The 23,536-nt window shown below is 41.0% G+C and overlaps 1 protein-coding gene across 2 annotated transcripts; it reads right to left on the bottom strand.

Annotated features, from left to right (window-relative positions):
- Window positions 1-16,967: 16,967 nt before the first annotated feature.
- On the bottom strand, window positions 16,968-21,661 carry LOC107784149 (uncharacterized). Of its 2 annotated transcripts, XM_016605227.2 has the most exons (7): window positions 21,404-21,661; window positions 20,354-20,439; window positions 19,950-20,093; window positions 19,734-19,842; window positions 18,883-19,006; window positions 18,311-18,626; window positions 16,968-17,238 (listed from the first exon to the last, which is right to left on the bottom strand). In XM_016605227.2, exons 1-7 carry the CDS (start codon window positions 21,525-21,527, stop codon window positions 17,134-17,136), a joined length of 1,008 nt encoding a protein of 335 aa, XP_016460713.1. In that variant the 5' UTR covers window positions 21,528-21,661; the 3' UTR covers window positions 16,968-17,133. The 2 variants fall into 2 exon arrangements, with proteins under 2 accessions (XP_016460713.1, XP_016460720.1); XM_016605234.2 differs by lacking the exon at window positions 19,950-20,093.
- Between the last annotated feature and the right edge of the window lie 1,875 nt (window positions 21,662-23,536).

Below are 23,536 nucleotides of genomic sequence, written 5' to 3'. Positions count from 1 at the left end.
CCGGAATATCTTTACAAAGGCCCAACAAAAACGGCCTCAAAATGAACAACAAATATGTACACAAAAACTAAACAATTCTAAGGCACTCACGCCTGATCTTCACCGGAGCCCGATTCGTCACCAGAATCATTGGGGCTTTCGGATCATTCGGAACCCTCGGAGCCCTCCGTGCCTTCGGGCTCGAATAGTTTCTTCGCCTCGGCCTCAAGGCTTTTAGCCTCTTCGATATCGACCGACATGTCGAAGCCTTGGGCATGGATCTCGCTTCGAGACATCCACCTCACATATTCGGCATTGGCCTTCAGGCGGACCTCGGTTGCTTCAACATCGGCCTTGTATTGGGCCACCATCTCACCGGCATCAGCAGAGGTTGTCCCCATCTTGGACCTCATTGTTTTGAGCTCTTTACCAAGGTCATCCCGTTCTGCGGCGGCCGAGCTCAGCTGTGCTCTGAGATCTTCATTTAGCTGAGCCTGTTTATCAGCTTTCTCCTTTGCCACCTGAAGCTGAACCTCCACCAAAGACAGATTTGCCTAGGAGGTTTCCTTCTCCGAGGCCACCATATCTATCTGGCTCTTCCACCCATCAACCATGACTTGGATCTCGTCCATCTCCTTTCGGAGTTGGTCGATCTGGTCGATCTTCTACTGGACCTGCGAGGTTTTGTCATTAGCCACCACGACTAGTTCCTCGCTTCTAACTTCAAAGACCTTTACCTTTTCAACCAAGTCGGCATGCTCCCGCCTCAGGACCGATGCTTCTTTCTAAGCCCTATCCAGCTCAGCCAGAAGGTCCTTAATGACCCCTTCTTGTTACTCGTTGAGGAGCTTCTACATATCCCTTTTTGGGGCCTTCTCCTTTACCTCGAGCTAATTGATCTCAACCCGGTACCAAAGGAAGATCTCATGATGAAGTACTGAGGCCTGCAAAAAGGTGAAAGACGTGAGAAATATTAAAACCTAAGTAAAGTTCAAAGGGACGTAATGATGCCTTACCCGATTCAGCGCCTGCTTTACCTCATTGAAAAGACACGGCATGTTCACCTCATTCATTTTTGCCTGGTCCTCCTCGGTCACCAGGCATCGGAGGAAGCTGGCTATCCCTATGGGAGCAGATAGAACTCGGGCATCCCTCGGGACGATAAGAATAACTGATCTCTTGCGACCGGGGTCCACACTCGGAACAGGGAACTAATTGATCAATTTAAGGCTCGAACTCGGCCCGCCAACTTTTGAGGGTGTGTCCTTCTTTGGAACTTCCAAGTCACGCAGTCCGGAAAAATCTTCCAAAGCGGATGAGTCCACACCATCAAAAAAGGAATGAATGGGATCGTCCGCGCTACAGACCACTTCATTGGACTTCTCTTTTCCTACTTGAACCTTTTCGAGCATGGACTCGGTGTAGGAGGGCAACCCCATAATCTCTATTATACCGGGCGCTTCCTTTGGAGCGGAACCGGCGTCCCGATGGGTCTCAGCCCCCATATCCACATCGACCTCCCGCATCTGAGGGAGGTCGACCTCACGAATCGTCCCCTCGGTTACTGCCTTCTCTCTGGGAGGGTTCGATCCATAGGCCAAAAAAATATCGTCTTCTTCGGAATCAACCCTGAGCCGAAGAAGCGAATCGAGTCTGGTGCTCGGGAGCCGGAGCTCTTCTTTGGCTTACGAGCTACTCTTTTCTTCGGCTTTATCTCAAAGCTCAGGAAGCCTGAAGTCTCCCTTTTCTTCTTCTTCTTCTTCTTCTTCTCTCCCGCGGCAGCCCCGGGTTGTCTCGTAACGAAGGGGTAAACGGACAAGGATACGTCCATGTCCCCTTCTAAAGGCTTAAGTTCGGTAGTCTTAGGCAAACCTACAAAAGGGGGGGAGAAAAGTCAGTATGATGTAAGTTAAAAGGCATGGTATTAACTATTCAAGGAAAGACCTTACCATGAGAACGGGCCTCCCATAGGCCCTTCAAAATCTTGCGCCATGCGCGCTCGGAATAGGTCATCTGTGTGTAGATGCCCTCGATCCACTCCTTTAGCCAGCGGACCGCATCTGGAACCCGGGCAACAGCTGCGCAACCACAAGTATGAATGAGAAGAAAGAAAATGAAGATAAAATTGACACTTAAGGAGAGACTGCACTTACGAGATGCATTTCACTTCTCAGGGAATAGCATAAACTCGAGAGGGATCAAGTATTCGGTTTTCACCCGAACGAAGCATCCTTGCCAGCCCCGATCTCGGTCTTCATCAATGCTCGAAAAAGGGGCCTTGCCAGCCCGGCGGGTGAGCTTGATTAGTCCCCCTCAAAAAATTTGGGGACTGTTTAAACGGAGTAGATGATCGTTGGTGAACCGACGAGACTCGATCTTGTTCACGAAATAATGAAGGAGGATCACGATCATGCATCAAGACGGATGGATTTACTCGAGGCACACCTCGTACCTCTTGCAAAATTCCAAAACAAACGGGTCCACCAGCACCAGTGTGAAGGGATAAGTGAAAACACTTAAGTACCCCTCCACGTGGGTAGTAATGGCGTCCTCGGCCCGGGGACTACAACATCCTTACCTTCCCAATTACAGTCCCTTCGAAAGAGAAAGAAAATGTGCTTACTTGCAGAAATATTGGGATATAAGCGAAAGAAGTCAAAATCAACTCATAAAGGAGTCAAAAGTGAAAAAGAACCAAAACAGGGCAAAAAGACCAGCAGTGTGGACCGCACAATTCTAGTGAGTCCGTAGAGAGGAGATTCAGAGAATGGTATTTGGGCAAGCTGAAGGAGTGCGGACCGCACCAAAATTGTGCGGCCACAGAATATCAAGTGCGGTTGCACTCACTATTATGCGGTCCGCAGGAGTGATAAATCAAAGAGTTGGATTCAAGTTCAAAATCAAGGAGTGAGGACCGCATTATTTTTATGCGGTGGCACAATCAAAAGCGCGGCCACACTCGTTTTTATGCGGACCACAGAAGCCCCGAAGTTCCAAGCCCAAAAATTCCAAGAATGCGGACCGCACAATAATTATGCGGCCACAGAAGCTCAATGTACGGATCGCACCAGAATTATGCGCCGCACAACCTCCGCAGGGGCAATTTTGTCAGATATTTTCAGCTTAGTATAAATAGGACTTTTTGTCATTTTTAGGTTAAGTGACGTTGGAGAAGAGCACCTGAGCTGTTTTCTTTGCTATTTTGAGGATTGTGGTACTAGATTAACATCAATACATTAGATTTTCTTTCCCTAATCAATTAATATGCATTTTATCTTAATTTCTTCTTTGATTTCTGTACTTTTCATGAGTAGCTAAATCTTTAGCTAGGGTTGTGACCCAACCCTAGTGTGGGTATTTGATGGGTATTTAATTTAGGATTTATTTTTTATTGGGTTAGTGATATTTAGCCTTGTTCGTGATTGAACCCTAGAATCAATGGTTGCAAGCATTGATTCATGCCTATTTGACTTAGCCTCCACTTGAGAAAGAGAGACTAAGTGTAGGAAAACATGGCTAACAAGAAATTGGGGTGAACTCAAGAAATTGATAGCCCCAATTAAAGGGTTAAACCTAGATATAGTAATACCCGACTTGAGCTAATATCACTTGTATTTTACAAATACCCAATTGGACTTGAGAAAGCCAAATTGGGCAAAATCACCCAAACTAGCGAGAGGTATAGAGTGAGTACCCGGATGTGATTGCTACATCACGACCCCAACTAATCAAATTTGTCCTGGAGTTTACAACCTATTAGATAACCACCTAGGTAGAAATCACGATCCTAATCCCTTTAATCATTTGAAAAATCTCAAAACCAAAAATATTGTCCTTAGTTTTATACTTGCAAACAATAAAGTAAAGTAGAAGTAGAACACCAATCAAGTTTGTGGAAGTGTAATTCGAGCCAAAACTTGCAATTAACTTAGATATATACCTAATCCTATATTCTAACTCCCTGTTGATTCGATCCCGACCTTCGTTAGGTTTATTGTTGCATCGACCGCCTCACTACTTAATTGTGGTGTGGGTTTGGCCGAGATCAATTTTTGGTGCCGTTGCCGGGGAGTTAAATGGATGTAGCTATATATCTAGGTATTTGTGTGTTTTGTCTTTCTTTCCTTCCGAGTCACTAATTTTGTTTGTGAATTGCGTTTAGGTACAAAATGGCCCTTAACAACGAGCCCCTCAAAAATTTACCATTGGGGAGGAAGTAGATGATGATCAAGTGGATGAGGTTCATCCCAAGCCTCAAGTAAACGGGCGAGGCCGACCACCTCATGATAATGTCCCAAACCCTCCCCCACCTCCACCAAGAGCAGCGCACCGGGTGTTGCCAAATGAGGGCTATGCAAGTGCAATAGTCTCACCCTGGAATAGGGCGGCAACTTCCAAATAACCAACGTAATGCTTACACTACTTGAGCAGCGGGGTTTCTTCACCGGAGCTCCACACCAAAATGCCTACAAGCATCTCAAGGGTTTCGTCGACACTTGTTGGGGGAGCAAGCAAACAAATGTCTCCGAGGATACACTGCGGTTAAGGCTATTTCCCTCTTCTCTACGGGGAAAGGCTTTAGACTGGTTAGAGAGATTGCCCAATCATTCCATTCACACTTGGGATGAGTTGGCCGAGAAGTTCATTGCCAAATTCTTCTCTCCAAGGCACATGGCTATACTAAGGGATGAAATTCTAGCTTTCAAACAAGAGCCCAATGAGCCTTTGCACGAGATTTGGGAAAGATATCATAACATGATCAAAGATTGCCCGAACAATGATATGACCGAGGCCATGATCCAACAGACCTTCTACAAGAGGATCAACACAACAAATCAGTGTGTGGTAAATCAACTCGCTGGGGGTAACTTCATGAACATGCCTTATTCTGAAGCTTGTGAAATCTTGGATGAGATGGCGGACACCTCTTCGGCGTGGCAAAGTAGAGCCAATGTTCCTCAGGGTGACCCAAATGTTATTCACCTACACACGGAGCTACATGATCATGGGCAAGCTATTGCGGAGTTGACAACCACCATGAACCAATTGGCCAAGGCTCAACTTCAACAGGTTCAAGGGCCGAAACAGGTGAATGTTATGGAAGGGGTGAACATGATGGTAAACAAGAGATGGCAACGAGGTCAACAAGTACAAAACCATCTGGAACAATTTGAGCAAAGTAATAGTGGGTATAATCAAGATGATTCATATGATGAGCAAGATGAAGATGTTCAATATGTCAACAATTATCAAGGTCAAAGAAGCAATGCTCCAAATCAACAACAATGGAGATCACAAGGTAACTAAGGAAATTGGAACAACCAAGGCCACCAAGGAAATTGAAGTGGTGGAAACAACAATAATCAAAGCAATTGGGGTAATCAAGGTAATCAAGGCAATTGAGGAGGAAATAATCAAGGTAATTGGGGTGGCAACAATCAAAGCAATTGGGGAGGCAACAATAATCAAGGGGGTTGGGACAATAGCAATCAAGGAAATCGGGGATCGGACTTTTAGAGGCCCCCGATGTATCAACATCCAAACAACCCGTATCCATATCCGTCGCAAGTTCCTAGTTCTTCCAATAGTGAAATGGGACAGATTGAAAACTTGTTTAAGCAAATGATGGAGAAAAACGCCGACTCTGATGCCCAATTAGCCTCCCCCAACACTTCTATCCGCAACTTGGAGGTTCAACTTGGCCAAATTTCTCGAGCTTTAAATACTCGCCCAAAGGGGGCACTACTTAGTGATATGGTGGTGAACCCGAAAGGTGGGAATACGGGGCATGCAATGGTCGTGACAACAAGAAGTGGGAGAGGTGGAGTTGCTAGTACCTCAAACCAAAGAAGACATGTGGGTGATGATGTGTTGGTGCAAGATGATGATGAGCCAAGCAGTGATGTTCAAGCTAATGAAGAAGAGAGGATTGATATTGATGAAAATATGGAGGAGACGCAAGAAGAAGTGAACCTGTCTAGGGAGCACGTGATTGACATGCCGGGGCCGTTAGTGCCAAAGGATAAGGCACCAATGCCAAGGCCTCCTCCTCCATACCCTCAAAGACTTTCAAAGCAACACAATGAGAATCAATTCAAGAAATTCATTGATATGATGAAAAGTTTGTCCATAAATGTGTCGTTGGTTGAAGCCTTAGAACAAATGCCGGGATATGCCAAGTTCATGAAGGATTTGGTAACAAAGAAGAGATTAATGAATTGTGAAACGATAAAAATGACACATCAAGTGAGTGCTATTGTGCACTCCATGGCTCCAAAGTTGTAATACCCCGGTGCTTTCACAATCTCGTGCACTATTGGGAGTGCCGATTTTACCAAAGCTTTATGTGACATTGGGGCAAGCATTAACTTGATGCCCTATTCTGTGTTCAAAACGTTGGGGATTGGGCAACCAAGACCCACATCCATGAGGTTACAAATGGCGGATCGGACAATGAAAAGGCCATTGGGGATAATTGATGATGTGTTAGTTCGGGTCGACAAGTTCATCCTTCCCGCAGATTTTGTGATACTTGACTGTGAGGTTGACTACAAGGTGCCAATTATTTTGGGGAGACCTTTCCTTGCTACAGGGAAGGCCTTAGTTAATGTAAAAGCTGGCAAGCTCACCTTTCGGGTGGGCGATGAAAAAGTGGCATTCCATGTTTGTAAATCAATGAGGCAGCCAAATAGCAACGAAGTGTGTTCGTTCGTGGATCTTGTGACCGATGTAATTGTTGATGACACAAGTGTTGTGATAAATGTTGAAGATACCTTAGAAGTTGTGTTGTTGAATCATGATGAGGATGAGAAGGAAGGTTTTGTAGATTGTGTCAATGCTTTGTAAGGAATGGGATCATATACTTATGAGCCCCGAAAACTTTCCTTGGATCTTGAGAACCGGAAGACTCCACCAACAAAGCCCTCAATCGAGGAGCCTCCCACCTTGGAGTTAAAGCCTTTGCCTTTACACCTCAGGTATGAGTTTCTAGGCCCTTGTTCCACTTTACCTGTTATTCTTTCCTCGTGCTTGACTAACGTGCAGGTAGATTCCACCCTTGCAGTGCTCCAAAGGAGGAAGAAAGCAATAGGTTGGACATTGGCGGATATTCGGGTTATAAGCCCCGCCTTTTGCATGCACAAAATCATTTTAGAGGAGGATGTCAAACCCTCCGTGGAACATCAAAGACGATTGAATGAGGCCATGCGAGAGGTAGTAAAGAAAGAGATCATCAAGTGGTTGGATGTCGGGGTTGTTTACCCCATTTCCGATAGTTCATGGACTTTGTCGGTGCAATGTGTACCAAAGAAAGGGGGCATGACTGTGATAACAAATGACAAAAATGAATTGATCCCCACAAGAACTGTCACCTGGTGGAGAGTGTTCATGGATTATAGGAAGCTCAACAAAGTTACTCAGAAAAACCATTTTCCGCTTCCATTTCTTGATCAAATGTTGGATAGGTTAGCCGGACATGCTTATTATTGCTTCCTTGATGGATATTCCAGGTATAACCAGATTCTTATTGCTCCTGAAGACCAAGAGAAGCCCACTTTCACTTGTCCCTATGGCACTTTCGCATTCTCGCGGATGCCATTCGGGTTATGCAATGCACCAATAACTTTTCAACGGTGCATGATGGCCATCTTCACCGATATGGTGGAGGACTTTCTCGAGGTTTTCATGGATGATTTTTCTGTCGTGGGGAATTCTTTTGAAGACTGTTTGGATAACTTGGATAAAGTATTGGCACATTGTGAGGAAACTAACTTGGTGTTGAATTGGGAGAAGTGTCACTTTATGGTCGAGGAGGGCATTGTCCTCGGTCACAAGATTTCCAAGAATGGTATTGAGGTTGATAAAGCAAAAATTGAAGTGATATCCAAACTCCCTCCCCCTACTTCCGTAAAGGGAGTGAGGAGCTTTCTAGGTCATGCGGGGTTTTACCGCCGATTCATCAAGGACTTTTCTAAGGTGGTAAACCCCTTGTACAAACTCTTGGAGAAAGATGCCAAGTTCCTTTTCAATGAAGATTGTATGAAGGCATTTGAACTACTCAAGTATAAGTTGACTACAACTCCTATTATCACCGCGAATTGGAGCTTACCATTTGAGCTCATGTGTGATGCAAGCGATGTGGCGGTTAGAGCGGTATTGGGGCAATGAATTAACAAGATCTTTCATCCGGTCTACTATGCTGGCAATACTATGAACGAGGCCCAAGTCAACTATACGGTGACCAAGAAAGAACTCCTAGCCATTGTTTTCGCTATGGAGAAGTTCCACCCGTATCTAATGGGTACAAAGGTGATTGTTCACACCGACCATGCGGCACTTTGTTATTTGATGAGCAAAAAAGACTCTAAGGCAAGGTTGATGCGGTGGGTGCTTTTATTGCTAGAGTTTGATCTAGAGATTCAAGACCGCAAGGGTAGTGAGAATCAAGTGGCGGACCACTTGTCCTGATTAGAGGAGGAGGGGAGGCCACATGATGGCCTTGAGATAAATGATTCATTTCCTGACGAACAACTCCTTTCCATTTCTATGACTGGGATGCCATGGTTTGTCGATATGGCCAACTATCTTGTGAGTGGCATTGTTCCGAATGAGTTCTCTTCAAACCAAAGGAAGAAGCTCAAACGGGGCTGCCTGGACTACTATTGGGATGAGCCATATCTCTTCAAAATTTGTACTGATGGTGTTATCCGAAGATGTGTACCAGAAGAAGAACAATTTGGGTATTTTGAAGCTTGTCACTCTTCGCCATATGGTAGTTACCATGGTGGAGCAAGAACTGCTATAAAGGTGCTAAGTTGTGGATTCTATTGGCCTACCCTATACAAGGACGCTAGCAATCTCGTTAAGCATTCTGATGAATACCAAAGGGCCGGTGGGATCTCCAAGAAAAATGAGATGCCTCTCACCACCATCCTATAGATTGATATTTTTGATGTTTGGGGCATTGATTTTATGGGTCCGTTTGTGAGCTCATGTGGGAACGTCTATATATTGGTAGTTGTGGATTACGTGTCCAAATGGGTTGAAGATGTGGCTTTGCCCAACAATGAAGCTCGGAGTATGGTAGCTTTCTTGCAGAAGAACTTATTCACAAGGTTTGGTACTCCAAGGGCCATCATTAGTGGTGGGGGATCACACTTTTGCAACAAAGCTTTTGATACTTTACTCTCCAAGTATTTGGTGTCACTCACAAAGTGTCGACCCCCTATCATCCTCAATCAAGTGGACATGTTGAAGTCTCCAACCGGGAGATCAAGAGTATTCTGTCAAAGACTATGAATGTCAACCGGACAGATTGGTCGAAGAAACTTGAAGATGCTCTTTGGGCTTATAGAACAGCTTACAAAACACCAATTAGTATGTCTCCGTATCGGTTAGTGTTCGGGAAAGCTTGTCACCTTCCGGTGGAACTTGAGCATAAGGCTATGTGGGCGTTGAAGAAGCTTAACCTTGAGTGGGATGTAGCTGCAAATCTTAGGGTGGAGCAATTTAATGAAATTGATGAGTTTCGGTTCCATGCATACTCCAGTTCGTCCTTGTATAAGGACAAGATGAAGTACCTCCATGACAAGTATATCCGGAACAAAGAATTCAAAGAAGGTGATCTTGTTCTTTTGTTCAACTCTCGGTTGCGGATGTTTCCGGGAAAGATGAAATCAAAGTGTAGTGGCCCATTTGAAGTTGTACATGTGACACCCTTTGGTGCTCTAAATTTGAAAAATAAGAATGATGAGGTGTTTAGAGTCAACGGGCACCGGGTTAAACATTACCTTGGCAAGGTTAATGATGGTCAGGTTGTGGCGTTGCTCCATTTCAAGTGATTGATGGTAACATGCGCCGTGTCGCGACGTTAAATCAGGCGCTTCTTGGGAGGCAACCCATGTGTCTTTTTCTTTTTCTTTTCTTCTTCTTTAGATTAGATAGGCTTTGTTTTGTACTAACTAGTTTTGAAGTGTATGCAGGAATGGGTGTGCATTGCAGGAACTGAACATGAACAATTTGGCTAAGTGTCACAAAAGTACGGACCGCACTGCCACTCTGCGGCCGCACAATTTTGTGTGCGGTCGCACAACTAGGAGATGAAAAATACATGGTCTCTGAAGTTTGGCTTGACAAAAATCCTTAACAAAATACGGCCGCACCCATTTTTGTGCGGTCCGCACTCATTGTTGTGTTGTCCGCAGCAATTCTTCACAAGGGCGGGTAATGAGTGCGGACCACACTCAAAATTGTGCGGCCGCACTCCAGGTAAAATTGTGGGCCCGATGGGTAAAAGTATAAATAGGGCCTCCCTCAGCTTTTTACACTTTACGCTCTTTTGAAACCTGAAGCTAAGCTAGCACAGTGCATATCCTCATTTTTTTCAATCTCTCCTCATTTCATCAGTGTTGAATCTCACCTGCATCTTCATTACTGGTATGCTAATTTATTCTTTCAATTTTTCCTTAATTATATTCTTTTGACTAAATATGTCAATGGTTAGTTGTTTGTGCTTAGAATCATGTGGGTAGCCTTTTAAAACGTTAATTAGGTCTGGGTAAGTGACTAATGATGTTTAATTGCTAAAAACTTGAGTAATTTGTGAATAAAATTCCATGAACCCTAAGTCGGTACCGCCTGAATTCAAATTGTGCGGCCACACTCACTTTTGTGCGGTTCGCACCATGAGCTTCTGCGGCCGCACTCACTTTTGTGCGGTCCGCACCATGAGATTCTGCGGCCGCACACATTTTTGTACGGTCCGCAGTTCTCTGAACTAAGGTATCAGTGTGCATGATTTGTGCGGCCGCACTTAAAATTATGTGGTCCGCAGTGGACTTGTGCGGCCGCACTCATTTTTGGTGTGGTCCGCACTGATAAAACATCATAGACCCCAGTAGTCTGAACCTGGGGTTGTGCGGCCGCACTCAAAATTGTGCGGTCAGCACTGGGTAGTTTGTGGTCCGCACTTCCCCTTCTGAGACTGCTTTACTTCAGTTGTTATGCATGCACCTGTGGTTTATAAATCTAACTAACTCTTATCCTTATGCATTGCAGACAATGGTTCGCTCACGTGGTGGAGGAGATACATCGCAATGGAGGGCAGAACCCTCCCAAGGTCAAGGTAAAAGCAACCTACCTCTAGCACTTCAAAGGGTTATAAGTAAGAAAGCTACAACCAACAGACCTCCCGAACCCTCGAAAACTAGTGAGTATGTCCCATCTGGGGAAGCTTCTGAGGGTAACTCCGTGCAATCACAGCCGGAAGCCCAATCACAACAGTTTCCTGGTAGATTCCACCTAGTAGATGAGTCGTCTTCTTCTTCCAGTTCCTCTGATAGTTCGGAAGAGGGTAGTCAAGCCTCTGAGCCCTCTTCCTCACATGCTCCAGCTGATCCAATTAATATGGACGATGATGATGTCCCAGACAATGGGGGGGATACTACAGTATGAGGTTTGGAGAGATCAAAGAGACCAGAGCTATGGGAGGACAGATTCGTCAGTGCTGCTGCCTTTGCTAAATTTAGGGAATGGTGGCCGCATTGGTCACTCACTCTTGAGTGGCAGTTCTTGATGAAAGATCTAGACAAGCACAACCCCAATGTCCTCCGACAATTCTAAGAGTGAAAAGGTTGGAGATGGTTCACCCACACCGTTACGAATGCCAATGAGTATTTGGTCAAGGAATTCTATACCAATGTCGCTCATATCAAAAAGGGTACCAAGGTGACAAAAGTTCAAAATGTGAAAATCAAGTTTGATTCCTGCACCTTGAACAAGTATGTGGGGTTTGAGGAAGTGAAAGCAGTTCAATACCTGGAGAAGCTGGCTATGGATGACGCAGCTCGCCCATGGCTAGCTGAGATTCTGGCTATTCGAGGGTCAGTACCTCCATGGCTCACAGTAGGAGTTCCAATAGTCCGAGCCACCCTAAAGTTTGAAGCAAAAGGGTGGCAAACAATTGTATGTAGCCGCATTGATCCATGCCTCAACAAGAACAATCTTCCACTTCCCCGTGCAGTCTTAGTAGCCTCAATTATGGATGGGTACCCAATTAATGTGGGTGCTATCATGTCCACAAACATCACTCTGGCTGTCCAAAAAGATGAAAGGTCCTACCCATACCCGAACTTCCTCACAGAGTACTTCAAGGACCAAGGGGTGGAGCCAATGCATTATGACACTGAGGTGAAGGACAAGAAGCCTTTCTCTTGGTACTAACTTGAGGGAGCTGACAACCCGAAATTCAAGGGTAAAGCTACTACCTTCACTGGCCAGTCTGAGGAGCCAGTGGTAGTGATTACCGATTCAGCTGTCGAGCCATCCACCACAGCCGGTACTTCTACCGGGACAGTAGTCATGCCATCTTCATCTTCCGGACCACCGGCTTCTGCTAGACTATCAGTGCCATTATCAGTGCTGGCTTCATCTACATATCCTCAGACTGCACTGCAAGTCTCCCAGACATTGGCGAGTCTCAACAACTGGATGCAGGCAGCTACTACAAAGCTGACTGATTTACCTAGTGCTGTTGCAGCACAGTCCTCAGTCCCAGCAGAGCCACAAGTACCTCCGTCAGTGGAGGAAACATTGAAGAAGATTCTGGAGAACCAGAAGACCATTATTGATACTCTAGCAACGCATGGGAAGGTCATTAAAGATTTGGGCAAACATGTCAAAAAGATGCGTAGATCCTATGCATCAAAGAAGTCGGTAGAGAAGCTGAGAAAAAAGGTTGAAAAGATTGCATCTACCGGAGATCTTCCATTGGGCTTGCTTGTGGAGCAGACAGTCCCAGCAGCACAGGCAGCAGCCGGCCAGTCTGAAGAGCCGGTTGCGACTGCACACACTGCTAAGGAGATGATACAGATGCTCAACAACACAGTTGTCCCTCAGCCAAGAGATAATGACATACAGTTAGAGGAGACAGGGGGTGTTGATGATCCCATGAAGACTGAGACCATATAGGGAGTTCTCTTAACTCTCTACCCCTTCCATGTTCTTATTTTTGTTAAGCATTAGGGACAATGCTTATTTTTTATTTGGGGGGTGGTCTATTTTGATTAATTAACATTTGACATTTGGCATGTAATAACTCTGATACTATTTTTCTTTCATTCTTATTTTCCCTTTGGTATGTATATATTCTCCCCATTTGATGTAGATATTCATTTCCCTTATGTATATATTAATTTATCTCGCTTCCCGTAGTTTACTTTATAGCTTCTTTAGTTTGCTTTTCCTTAGTAGTATAACTTCTTATTTACTTTATTATCTTCTTTTTAATTTGTTAGCTTCTTTTTACGTTTTGAGTGAACAATAAGCCTTTGGTTTTCTTAATGCCACGGTTCTTTCCAAAGGTGGATTTTGTGTGAACTGAGTGGCTCTTCCCAATAATGGATGGCGTGACAACCTTCTTAAGGGATTGAGTCCGTTTTCTTTTATGTTTTGACAAAATATAATAGTAATGAATAAAAGTGTCTCGAGCATGCTTCACTTGGTACCAACATATTTACCTCTGACCTTATGGTTAAAAACAAAGTTGTTGGCATAAAATGGCTCTAGTTGTGACCTTTAGACTCTTGTGTTGACTCAAACAGTCATCAAGTAGTTCAATCGAGCCATTTGTGATTCTCAATCTTAGGTAGGGTTGTTGTGGGCCCTCGACTCCGTTCTCTTTAGCAATCCAGCAGTGTGAGAGGTAAGGTATTGAATTGCAAGTCCAAGTTCCCGTGCCAATAGTCTAGAACTTGCCCCAAGTGTTTTTCTAGGTGAAATTCTAAGTGTAGCTTGGATTGAGAAATGATTGTAGGCTCTCCTTGATCCAATTTGAAATTGAAATCTTTCATAGCCTACCAATGTGATAACCCTAGTCAACCCGTTTGAGTTGAAGCCTTTTTCTTTCAATAACCACGTTACAAGCCTTTATCCGTTCTATAGTGGCCCTCTCTTGGCACCCGATCTTTCCTTAGCATTCTTGAGAAATAATGGGCAAATTAGACCTACGTGAAAGATCGAGCTTCCTTGATGAATAGAGTCAACTCTTGATACTCTAGTGTCACATTAGAACTATTATACTCAAAAGGTCAAACCATTGCATTGTTGATAATTCATATGTGTTGTGGGTAATTGTTGATCCCAATTGATGTATGATTAATTCACCCTAAGCCAGCTGATATATCTCTTTTTATAGTGGAGGTGGGAATTGCCTTATTTGCTTGAGGACAAGCAAAAGCTTAAGTTTGAGGGAGTTGATAAGTAAGGATTTTGACCGATTATTTAGCTCTCTTTTACTTGTGATTTAGCTCAAAAATATTTAAAGGCATTCCCGAAAACTAACAAAATGTGCTTACTTGTAGGAATATTGGGATATGAGCCAAAGAAGTTAAAATCAACTCATAAAGGAGTCAAAAGTGAAAAAGAATTAAAACAGGGCAAAAAGGCCAGCAGTGCAGCCGCAGAGAGGAGATTCAGAGAATGGTATTTGGGCAAGCTGAAAGAGTGCGGACCGCACCAAAATTGTACGGCCGCAGAATATCAAGAGCGGCCGCACTCACTATTATGCGGTCCGCAGGAGTGAAGAATCAGAGAGTTGGATTCAAGTTTAAAATCAAGGAGTCCGGACCGCATTATTTTTATGCGGTCGCACAATCAGAAGCACGGCCGCACTCGTTTTTACGCAGACCGCAGAAGCCCCGAAGTTCCAAGCCCAAAAATTCCAAGAATGCGGACCGCACAATAATTGTGCAGCCGCAGAAGCTCAATGTGCGGACCACACCAGAATTATGCGGCCGCACAACCTCTGTAGGGGCAATTTTGTCATATATTTTCAGCTTAGTATAAATAGGACTTTTGTCATTTTTAGGTTAAGTGACGTTGGAGAAGAGCACCTGAGCCGTTTTCTTTTCTATTTTGAGGATTTTTGTACTAGATTAACATCTATACATTAGATTTTCTTTCCCTAATCAATTAATATGCATTTTATCTTAATTTCTTCTTTGATTTTTGTACTTTTCATGAGTAGCTAAATCTTTAGCTAGGGTTGTGACCCAATCCTAGTGTGGGTATTTGATGAGTATTTAATTTAGGGTTTATTTTTTATTGGGTTAGTGATATTTAGCCTTGTTCATGATTAAACCGTAGAATCAATAGTTGCAAGCATTGATTCATGCCTATTTGACTTAGCCTCTATTTGAGAAAGAGACACTAAGTCTAGAAAAATTTGACTAATAAGAAATTGGGGTGAACTCAAGAAATTGATAGCCCCAATTAAAGGGTTAAACATAGAGATAATAATACCCGACTTGAGCTAATATCACTTGTATTGTGCAAATACCCAATTGGACTTGAGAAAGCCAAATTAGGCAAAATCACTCAAACTAACGAGAGGTATAGAGTGAGTACCCGGATGTGATTGCTATATCACGATCCCAACTAATCGAATTTGCCTTGGAGTTTACAACCCATTAGATAACCACCTAGGTAGAAGTCATAACCCTAGTCCCTTTTAATCATTTGAAAAATCTCAAAATCAAAAATATTGTCCTTAGTTTTATACTTGCAAACAATAAAGTAGAAGTAGAAGTAGAACACCAATCAAGTTTGTGGAAGTGTAATTTGAGCCAAAACTTGCAATTAACTTAGATATACACCTAATACCATATTCTAACTCCATGTGGATTCGATCCCGACCTTCGTTGGGTTTATTATTGTATCGACCGCCTCACTACTTAATTGTGGTGTGGGTTTAGCCGAGATCACAGCCCCCGGGAATAAACATTTTCAAGGGAGGCTCGGGGGTTGGTTCGTCGACAGCCACCTCGGGAGCAGCCGTTTCGAGGGCAACTACTTCAGGGGAAACTGCCTCAGTACCGGCGACCGGTTGAGAAGATGAGGAGACAACTTGTTGAGGAACAAATTTAGATGTTTTAGCCATTGTTATCTGGAGAAGTTTGAAGATTTAAAGAAAGAATATAAAGGTTTGAAAGAACGAGTTTGAAGGATGAAGAACAAAGTATGAAGATTTAAAGGAAGTCTTGGTAAAAACCTGAAAATCACTATGAAGATTTAAGGATCAAAAGATGATGGCATGAAGGTTTGAAAGAAGTTTGATGATGGCTAGGAATCTCGAAGGTAAAAGCTTGGTCGAAAAGTAGAAAAAGAACAAAGGATGGAAGCTTTTATAGGGAAGCAGGCGATGCTTCGCATTCGAAGGCAACCAGCCGATAATTGACACGTGATCGAGGTCAGAACGACACGAATGATAGGACGTTTCGGCTCCTTCGTCGTAACGTACGGAGGAAGGAACTGGAGAACATCTATCGTTTCCCACCGTTTCGGCAAACCTATTCTCTGAGAAATGAGGGGACTATCTGTATATGGGTAAAACCGAGTGTAGTGAGTACCCCAATTTCTCGATGAGGCAAAACGAAGCAAGGACATAATTGCAGGGAATCGAAGCCAGGAGCCTCTCGCATCAAGGCCCGAGCAAAACGCATGCCCGTGGAGCCATCGAGACCACGCCCCCGGGTCTGGTTCAAGTTCCAAGACCTCGAAGAGCATTATCGAACGACCACACACGATTAACAAAGGTCGTGATATCTGTATCCAACCGAATATCACGGCGTGAATCTCGACCCGTATCAGCGGTAGATTAGTGATTAGCTAAAAGGAAGATTTTACCTTTTTTAAAATTGTACTTGGGGTAAAACTCCCCTACTGTATAAAGGGGAAGTTAATTATTCATTAAACACATGGTAACACGCATACCAAGGCAATTTACATTTGTTTTCTCTATTCCTAAAAGTTATTCAAAGTTCTTACTTTTGTTCATAAGTTCTTCATAAGTGTTGGCTCGGAACTGAAGGCAGGCTTCTTATTAAGCTTTCAACCGAGTCTGAACCCACTATCATCATTGGTTTGACTATTTAGTCTATCTTATATTTGCTTATCTAACGTCATTAATCGTTTGTATTGAATTAACCCACATATCTTTAAAACTGCGTATAAATTCAATTGTTATCCAGTTTTAAAAGTAAACAATGCACATAAGTGTAAAATATTGAGTTCAAAGTAATAGTCCCTTGGAGATCCATAAGCTTGAGCCAATATGGAGTTTAATCCCTCTGTTGTTTTCCTTTGTCGACACCTTCAAGTTTATAGAAGTCCAAGTGATTCCAGCTGCTGAACATTCTCCTGTGGCAATCGCGGCGGTGACCAATCATTACCAGCCACCTCGCCAACGTCCTCCACAACATATTCCTACACAAGAATTAGGATATCATGAAATCTTCATATAATCATATAATCATTTTGATTTATTTATTAAATCAACAACCTAATAAACAGCTTCATAGCCAAAAGTGTTGCATACCATGAATGAGTACTGAAAAAGAAACTGAAACTTCAAGTATAAAAAAGTAAAACATATAACCAGTGGCGAAGTCAGGAAATTCAATAAGGGTGTTCAAATTTGATACACCCTTTGCCAGTGGGTGTTCAATAAAGGCTATGCAAGGGTGTTCAAAGTCTACTTTTTTTAGCAATAACAAGTAATATTTTACCTTCTACACTATAATTTTTCAGTGAACGTTGTTCAGTTGACCACACATAGCTTCGCCCCCGCATTCAGCCCCTGCTTACGAAGTTCAATTTAAAGTTTCCATTTGGTATTGACAATAATTAGGAGAGACTTTTATCTTGTTGCTTGGCTTTCGTACAGAAGAACGAAAGGAGAAATCAAAGCTCTCTAGTTGGGTCAAAAATACTAGCATGCAAAGGAAAGTTGCCCAACAATGTGTGTCTTAATTTTATATAGAAATTATAGAGAACATTGGAATACCTTCAGTCAATATAGGAACCGAAAAAAGAAAAGGTTTGGCAATTTACATCTTGCAGTGCAAAACATAAATCAGAGTATAATACTTCCTGATATGCTAATATCTGTATATTTTCTACCCAATACTAACAGAGCATTCACGTCCTTATGCGACAACTTCTTAGATTACATCAACTGCCACCTTTGTGCACGGATAGCTTACCCCTCTATGAGAAAAGGATCAAGTTTACCTTTCGTTATACTTTCTAGTTTCTATCTAAAAATAACCCCTGCTGTTATACAATTGGATCAAATATACCCCTTCTCCGTTAACATTGTCCAATGTGGACGAGTAAACGTGATCCAATTGTATAACAGCAGGGTATTTTTAGACAGAAATTATAACGGAGGGTAAACTTTATCTTTTTCTCATAGCAAAGTGACAAATTTAAGCCTTTTCCCTATATACAATGGCAAATATTTTGAAAGAGAAACAAAAACAAGGGCGTAACTTACCTTTGTCAGTATTCTTTTCTCAAGTATGTGGTAGCGTCGCTGCCAAATTCTCTGTCCAACCATTGTAGCAACCAAAACACTGTAAAACATGCCAAAGATGGCAAACACTCCTAGCACAATTACAGCTACAATTAATAATACCGGTATCCCAGATTCACCTTCACCTCCAAAGCAATTCCCACATTCACATTCTGTGCAAGAATGATTCCCGGAGCAACATTCACATGTCGTGTTCGAACAATTCTCTGAGCATATGTTAGAATCGATGCATATATAAGTTGTACTTGTACGATGCGTATGACAGTTCTCACACATTCTGCAATTATATGAAAAAGGAAACAGTATCAAATGAACTCCATTTCCTCAAATGTAGCATGCCAAAAGAACAAAAGGATCAGAAAGAGAACAATTCTCCAGCAACTACAGTTCAAGATGTTAATGCAAAAGATCGATATGCAAAGACAATCAAGTCAACAAACGGTTACCAACTTGTACGCAGCGCAGTATTAAGGTTATTATGATCTGGAGGCAAATAATAAAAGTTAAAAGAACATAAAACACATGATTTGTACCCAGCGCAAGAGCAACAAGACAACAAATTCTGGCAGGGCTGACCCAATTCATCGCGCACATTTTCATCAAAGCAAGTTAAGAAACAACCAGATATGCCCATCAACGCGAAAAACAACAGTGCCCCTGCACAAAAGCCAACCAATAGCAATAAAATGAACTCTTGTATCATTTAAGAATCGCTATGTACTGAAAATAGTAAACTCAGAATTTTGGATGATGCACTATATGCATATTAAGAAATATATGCATCAAGTGCTCACGCCTCTTTCATCATGATTGTTCCTACTGTTTTCTATTATCATTTCTGTTTGTTTCAGTTGGGTTTTTTTTTTTATAACCAAGAAATTCCTGAGTTAGCTCCTCCAATCCCAACTGTACTCACAAGTCCAAAACTCGGGGGAAGTGAGAGCCCGCCCTTCTACTATTCTCCCAGTTAAATACTAAGCTTTAGTCATTGACAGAGTTTAAGGTCGTGGCGTGTACCTAACCCACACTTAATGTATTACGTCCTTATCACTGAACCACAGCCCTGAGGTTTAAAACTTTGGAATATCTAAGTAGATATTGTTTATCTCATATTCTTCCATCACTCCCAAACCAAATCTCATTTACCAAGGCGACTAAATAAGACATATAAACCCAAAACCAGCAGGGTAATCAGGTCTTTGGGGCCTATTGGTACCGAAGTTACATGTCAACATGGATACGTAACAACTGTATCTAACATGTGGTCGTTTTTTACATCAATCTGGATTGGTCATCCAGTTGGACAAAGAATATTAAGCAGACATAATAGCATTTCGACATACATGCATAAACAAAAATGCTAGTGCGAATGAATATGTTTTACCGCATATGTAATAGAAGCTTAGTTCGCTGCCAAATCCCCAATGCAAACGAAGCCATGACTTCTGATGTGTATCAATCACATATACTAAATATCCCAGTGAAGCTATAACCTGCAAAACAGAAGGTTAGTGATCAGTTGAAGATATTGTCCCCAGTACTATTCAAGTAATTATCAAGAAATGAAGAAAAAAACTGTAGAGAGGGCAACCCCACATACAAGTTGAACTGCGAGAAAGATGACCAAAATGTCTGTGGTCACAAAGAACCTAAATTTTAAGGTTCGCCATTTTCTATGAAGATCGTTAACTCTCAAGTAAAAGGGAGCCTCACAAGTCGTACAATGGGAAAATGCAAATCCTTCCTGTAAAAAGACAACTTTAGAGAACAGGTATATATTCATTCTGATAATTAAAGCTTATGGGTATTTAGTAAGACGTTCCGCCAGCAGTTGCACATACAACAAATGACAGCTTGTAAGCTCACCAATCTGAAAGCTATTCAAACAAGATACAAGTACAAACGAATACAATTTGATTCCTGATCGTAATCTTTAAAGCATCAATGCATGTCTTATAAGTCCCAAGTTAAGGAAAGCTTAGAGGTAATAAGGCTAAAACATACCTTCACAGCACGCCATTGATCAAGGCATTCTCGGTGAACATACTTTGATGTACCCTTGCACTTACACGGTGCAATAAAATCCATGCCTAAAAAGGAAAAAGTTAAAACAATCATAAGTATCTTGCTTCTCATGCATCAATAAATTCATTAACCAAAAAAAAACATTAATATGCTTTGAACATAACAAACAAGGAAAAACTCAACAAGAACCATTCAGTAAAAGACGTTATCTGCATACAATAACCAAAGAAGAATTTAACAAGAAGCATTGACCAAATGATAACATGCTAACAACTCCTTTCTGTCAAGATGTTTTTCCCTTCATTCATTTGATCTGAACAATTTCAATCAATTAATCAACTTTTTACCTCAAGTGCAAATCAAGTATTTTTGTTTTTTCCCATAAATAACCCAAATTACTTGGGCTTGATTTTATCATAGTTCGACTAATTCTTTATGAACTTTAACCTACTGCAACCCTCCTCCTTTAACCAGACTTGGAATAAGCTATGATCTGTGAATATATGTTGAGTTCAATCTGACTATTTCGAATAGAATAAAAGATGTGTGATATAATACACAATGCAACTAACCATCTTCAACCAAACTAAGAGTACCACAACAAAACAAACACCACATCTTCAAACATCCCCCCCCCCCCCCCAAAAAAAAACCCCCACATGTAAATTTTCGTTCAGTTCAGCCTCTTAGTAATACAGTAACTGCACTTGGGCTGGCTTATAGCTTGAACAGGGGCAAACCCGGTTACTCGGTTCCTATGCCGGTGGAAAATAGCAGGTACTCAACAGTTTGCCCAGTTTGCCGAGCAGTTGAGTACAAGATGGTCCAGACATCACAGTTATCCGAGGCGAGGGGGCCCACATTTGAAAGATGCAGAATCCACTCAATTAAACCATAAAGAAACTACCTTTACACATAAAATCAAACAAGAATCCAAATAATACATACAAACCAACAAATATTTCAAGCAAGAATTAAAGATTTTCACAAACCCATGAAGTAAAAATGAAGGGGTTATTAAAAACTCACCATCAGTTTCAAGGCAAATACGGCATTGGATGTGGTCAACGTTACCAGCTTCAAGGTCCACCTTGCTGGGTTTAGCAATCAAAGGAGGGACTAAAGAAGAAGAAGAATCCAAATAATGAGCCATTTCTTTTGACTTTTTGCTTTTCCCCTCCAATTATCAACAGAAATAGATAAAGAAACTGTACTTAGATAAATTGAGTTCATCTTCATCGTCAAGAAATTATAACAGAACAGAGAAAAAGAGAAGTCCTCCCAAAGTCGTTAAAATAATGTTGAATAAACTACAACAAAGAAGACAAAATAATCTTACAATAAAGTCAATTGCAAAGGTATTTAATAGATTGACTATTAATATTTATATTATTCAAAAAATGTATTTCATTAATAGTATACAGGAAAGTCAGAATTTAAAGTTTATATATTCAGAAATCTAGTCCTTTTAATTTACTGAATTTTAAATTAATAATTTATATATATTTAATGAATTTTTAAGATAAATATAAGGTTTGGACTTAAACTACTTGATTCGGTTGAATTATAATTTTAATTCTAAAAAGGAAGAAATAAGGTTATCCCTCCTAAAGTCAGTAATATTAATCATCAATAGAACTTGGAATGTCAAGTCTACGGTGATTGGTGGGTCTTTGCCCCTATTGCGTGAACGTTTGATAAAGTATACCGAGTCCTCTTTATTAATGAAATGAAATTAATCTATTGCTTGACTCTTTCCAATCAATAATGAATCAAAGACCAAATATACCCATGTACTTTTAGAAATGGTATAAAAATATTATTTGTTATATTATTGGCTATATATACCCTTTTCGTCATACTTTGAAACAAATATACCCTTATTTTGGATGGAGTACCACGTGTCAGCACCAGATGAAAACGATCTATTTCTTTTTTTTACCCGATCCGTTTTAAAAAATCCACCACCCGACCCGTTTTAAAATTCAGTTTTTTTAAAGCATATATTTTGTAAACACTAAAATTTCTTTTTGTAAAAACTGAAAAAAATATATTTGTTTTTAAAAATACTTTAAAAACTGAAAAATATATAATGTGTAAAAACTGGAAAAAAAAAAAAAGAATTTGCAAAATATATATTTTTAAGTCTTTTCAGTTTTTTTAAAGTATTTTTTTTGTAAAAACTGAAAAAAATATTTTTTTTTAAAAAACTAATAAAAAAAAAGACTCTCCTAAAGCAGTGGACTACATATGCATTAATTTTAAAAAAATAAAAATATTTTGCAAAATCTTTTTTTCAGTTTTTACAAAAACAAATACTTTAAAAAACTGAAAAAACTGAAAAATATATATTTTGCAAATTCCTTTTTTTTTCAGTTTTTACAGAATATATATTTTCAGTTTTAAAGCATTTTTAAAAAAAAAATCAGTTTTTACAAAAATAATACTTTAAAAAAACTGAAAAGACTTAAAAATATATATTTTGCAATTTTTTTTTTTTCAGTTTTTACGAAAAAAACAATCCAGTTTTTACAAAATATATGCTTTAAAAAAAACTGAATTTTAAAACGGGTCAGGTGGTGGGTTTTTTAAAATGGATTAGGTATTAAAAAAAATGGGTCGTTTTTATCTGGTACTGACACGTGGCACTCCATCCAAAATAAGGGTATATTTGTTCCAAAGTATGACGGGAAGGGTATATATAGCCCAATAATATAGCGAGGGGTATTTTTAGACCATTTTCGAAAGTACAGAGGTAAATTTGGCCCTTTGCCGATAATGAATTCTATTATCTCTAGTTTGCTAAGTTTACATCTAACTGGTTGGGCCAAAAGTTAGAAGGTTGTAATTAAATTTACTCAGTATTGTTAATTGTTCTTTTCTCCTAGCGTATCTTATAAATGTCAATGGTTAGGAATTAGGAGTGTTTATCATTAACTTAACCCAATATTGTCACATACTATCTTTTTAGTGAAAGTTGTCTGAGGTGGCTAAAAAATTTGGGTTTTTCCTGCAGTGTAAGGTGCTACTTTGGGACCATGTGAAAATTGGTAGATCTTCGTGCAGTTTAAAATTTTGTTCTTGATAATATTACTCAAGTTTTCGACAATTGATTTGGATGTAGTTCATGATCTTCTGGACTAGGACTTGAAATCTCGAAGA

This window comes from Nicotiana tabacum, chromosome 13 (assembly GCF_000715075.1).
Source record: "Nicotiana tabacum cultivar K326 chromosome 13, ASM71507v2, whole genome shotgun sequence".
NCBI classification, from domain to species: domain Eukaryota; kingdom Viridiplantae; phylum Streptophyta; class Magnoliopsida; order Solanales; family Solanaceae; genus Nicotiana; species Nicotiana tabacum.
This window is presented reverse-complemented; position numbering and strand designations above follow the sequence as displayed.

What these genes read in the sequence shown, in the direction of transcription:
- LOC107784149 (XM_016605227.2), bottom strand. Translation starts at nt 21,527, where the DNA reads ATGGCTCATTATTTGGATTCTTCTTCTTCTTTAGTCCCTCCTTTGATT. An exon ending in ATCAATGGCGTGCTGTGAAG is followed by an intron (nt 20,094 to 20,353) that starts GTATGTTTTAGC and finishes GTCTTTTTACAG; the next exon opens with GAAGGATTTGCATTTTCCCA. An exon ending in TCTTGTTGCTCTTGCGCTGG is followed by an intron (nt 18,627 to 18,882) that starts GTACAAATCATG and finishes ATATAATTGCAG; the next exon opens with AATGTGTGAGAACTGTCATA.